General features: G+C 37.1%; 1 protein-coding gene across 1 annotated transcript; it reads right to left on the bottom strand.

The window, feature by feature from the left end:
• Positions 1-319: 319 nt before the first annotated feature.
• Positions 320-2,473, bottom strand: LOC134684192 (uncharacterized). The gene has a single exon (XM_063543495.1). The coding sequence runs from the start codon at positions 2,471-2,473 to the stop codon at positions 320-322; it is 2,154 nt and encodes a 717-aa protein (XP_063399565.1).
• Positions 2,474-3,406: the final 933 nt, after the last annotated feature.

The following is a 3,406-nucleotide window of genomic DNA, read 5'->3' as shown; positions in this document are numbered from 1 at the left end:
ACACTCTTCTTTATACCCTTCGCTGTCTTCTTCTCGCATAGTTTTTTTATTCTCTTCATATATCAATGAGTACATCTTTGACTTGAGACCAACAAATTCCTGTATGGGAATACCATGTGTTTCGTCTTTCATCTTTCCTAATACCTTTTTATTCAAAGTGCTATAAAGACGATGTTCAGGGTTATACTCTGACGTATCAAATAAGTGTTTGTCCTCCATCATATCTTGATATATATCATCAGTGTTGATGTTGTAGCATAGCGAGTCAGTGTCCGTAAATAAGAGTGTTGCTCTAGATCCGTATTTATCCTTTATGTAATTATATTGAAAATCGTACATTAGTGTCTTTGACAAATCGAGTGAATCCCACGTAGATAGGTCTGTTTAAGTATAATCGTTGTTTCAGCATGTGAACAGCCACCAAGTTGTCGTTGAATATTTTGAAGGCATGAAATGTTGGTTTGCTGATTAATTTTCTGGCCTTTGATTGGTCATTCAAAAGTTTTATGTCTGTTCTCTTCCTTAAATTTTCCATCGTCTTTCCAAAAACTTCATTATAAATGAGTTTGAAAAAATCCCTTTCGAACTCATTTGTTGCAAGCTTTCTCTTCTCTGTGTTGAAATCAATATACGTCTTTAGCCAGGGTCGTTGTTCAAATGTCATGACTTTATGGATCTTTGTTAGTTTCATTCCAAGTGATAAGTAGAGTTTTAGATTTCTGTAATGTACCACGTATTTTTGCTTTGGATGTAAATTTGGTATCAATTTTTCTGTTGAGGTACCTTTTAAGCTCAAATCGTCCAATAGATTTTTCGCATAGGGTGATAACATATCATTTGTGACCTTCAATTTTTCTGGAGCAAGTGGATATTCGTTGTGGTCGTCGTGTAGCTCTCTTGGATATTCCAAGTCAACTTCTAATATATAACCATTTTCACTGTCGTCTGCAATGTCACATATGTTTAGGTTCCCAATTTCAGAATCGTTTAGCCATCTGAAACCTTCAACCGGAAGCGCTGGTGACATGGCCCATCCGTATAGGTTATTGGCATCTAGGTACATCACGTGATTAATGGGTTGATTAGGATCGTAGCTTGGTACAGGTTTATTGTTAGCTTTGGCATAACGATGGGATATCATTGATATTCCACCTCTTAATCCTTTCTCTATAAACAAATGCATGTCTATGTCAGTGAGTAATTCCAACTTGACACCTGTCATTTTCAAGGCAGCTTGCCAGGCTAAACCGGATGATGTATAAAAATGTGCAGCGTCCAGTCCATAGTAGTTGAGGCAGATCTCCCTGAAATTTTCAAAGACGTCGGCTAATGCAAGAACATCTGATAGTACGTATAGATCGTGATACTGTCCGAGATTCTGCATGTTAAACAATTGCCATACGTGTTGTGCATGTGCATAGTACAGTGTGGTTATACCTTCTCCCGATAATGTACTGTAAAAATCTTCAATCGGTGGTAGTTGAGTTTCCACAAACTTTGCCTCGGAATCAGAGTACTCGTATGGGTATACTTGTTTACGCAGAAGTAGACTTATCAGTACTTTTCCAAAGTGGCTTGTCACGTGTCTAAATTTACTAGAACCTTCTTTTGCCAGGTTTTCCACAAGTTTTTGTAATGTGGAAGACATAAACTGTAGTGAGTCTATAAAGTCCATGCATCCCAATGAAAAAGAAATATACTTTTCCATATTATTAGCGATACATTTCAGCTTTTCCCCTTCAACTTTCCCAATAGCTTGCATAATTAAATGACTATCATATCCTCTAAGATTGTGAACAACAACTGGAATTCGACCTGTAAACTTATAATTGATATTACAGTCATTATGAGCTGCCCCTCTAAATTTTCCAGTCACGTGACAATGATCTCGTACTCTACTGTCCGCTAGTTCTTTTTTACATATGTGACACATGATTGCCTTCTTAAAGGATTGCCAATCACTCCCAGTCATTATCATGGGTTCGCAATGCTTAAATTTCTGTTCTATATTATCTTGTTCTTGTACCATACACTCCACAAATTTATCGGCAGCATCTGCACCCCGATATACTACTGGTTCATTTGACATTTCAGGTGTCAGACCCACCACTTTGTATGCAAAGCCACATGGTATATGTTTTGTAGTTTTTTTCGTCTTTTGATCACATTTGTTGCTATCAACAATAGGTTCTTGAAGACATTCAAAATCTGCATATATGATATATGGTACCTTGGGCTGTTTCCGAATATCTTTGTAATGTAACCACTTATTGTCTTCAGTTGGAAGTTCGATTTTCTGTGGTCCGTAGGTTTGGCAGTATGGTAGGTGGTTGTTTAATATTCTTTCTTTTGTAAATCCATGCAAGCAGTATGGACAGTAAAAATGCTTATGTTCAGAAGACTTTTGGTCGCCCAATAATCGATTAAGATTTTTTATCCAGCAAAAATGTGACTTCTTGTTGTCCGATATCATGAGTAGTTTAACATGTTGTTCAAATCAATGTTTTGAAATATGAATAGGGAATACTTCGCCTTTGTTTAACCCAAACACGTTAAGAGATATTTCATTCTGCTTTTCGAACTTTGGTATGTCGGCTAATTTCGCAGGAAACTTGATGGTATCAATGTTAAAGCTTGAAGTGTGTTCCTTGTATTTCCAAACTCGCTCTCCGTGACATTTCGCTGGATAAATTGCTGCCAAAATCGACCACATGAAACATTTGCTATCTTTGTTTTTCACATTGACTATCGCATGTTTAGATCTAAGTTTGATTGGAAGTGAAATATAACTTGAGCCATTTAGTGGTCTGTAACGTGCCATGTGTATTGTAAGATCTACCACATTATCTACCGTCCAATTACTCCCTTGTCGCTGATATTCAATGATAGATGTATACATCTTTTTGATAGATTCCTTTAATCCGGCATCGATATCCTCCAATTTTAAACTGGTCTGGCATTTTCCCCGGAAATGCGGCTCTGCAGTTTCTATGGCATCTTCTTTTCGTCTGCTCATTTTAACCTTCATGGATAGATACCACTTCAATCCACCTCTTTCATTAATTTTACGCTTGATGACATCTTTAACATCATCATATCGGCTTTTTAGGAATGACATTGGATCAAATTTATTCAATCCTTTTGCACCAATCGTATGTGTTTCAACGGTTCCATTGAGCGCTTTGAAATTGCATGGATCCGTTTTTTCATTTGTTTCTGTACTATTTACTATTCATAGTAACACCACCACCATTTTGGACTGGTTGTGTATCAGGGTTTCGCTTATTGCGTTGGTAGTTGTCTTTTCTTGAAAATACTACATCGCAGGTGGGGCAATGCCATTTCGTTCCAGTATGAACCGATCTCTTATGGCGCATCAAACTCTCTTTATGGGAAAACGATTTTC

Source organism: Mytilus trossulus, chromosome 1 (genome assembly GCF_036588685.1).
Source record: "Mytilus trossulus isolate FHL-02 chromosome 1, PNRI_Mtr1.1.1.hap1, whole genome shotgun sequence".
NCBI classification, from domain to species: Eukaryota; Metazoa; Mollusca; class Bivalvia; order Mytilida; family Mytilidae; genus Mytilus; species Mytilus trossulus.
This window is presented reverse-complemented; position numbering and strand designations above follow the sequence as displayed.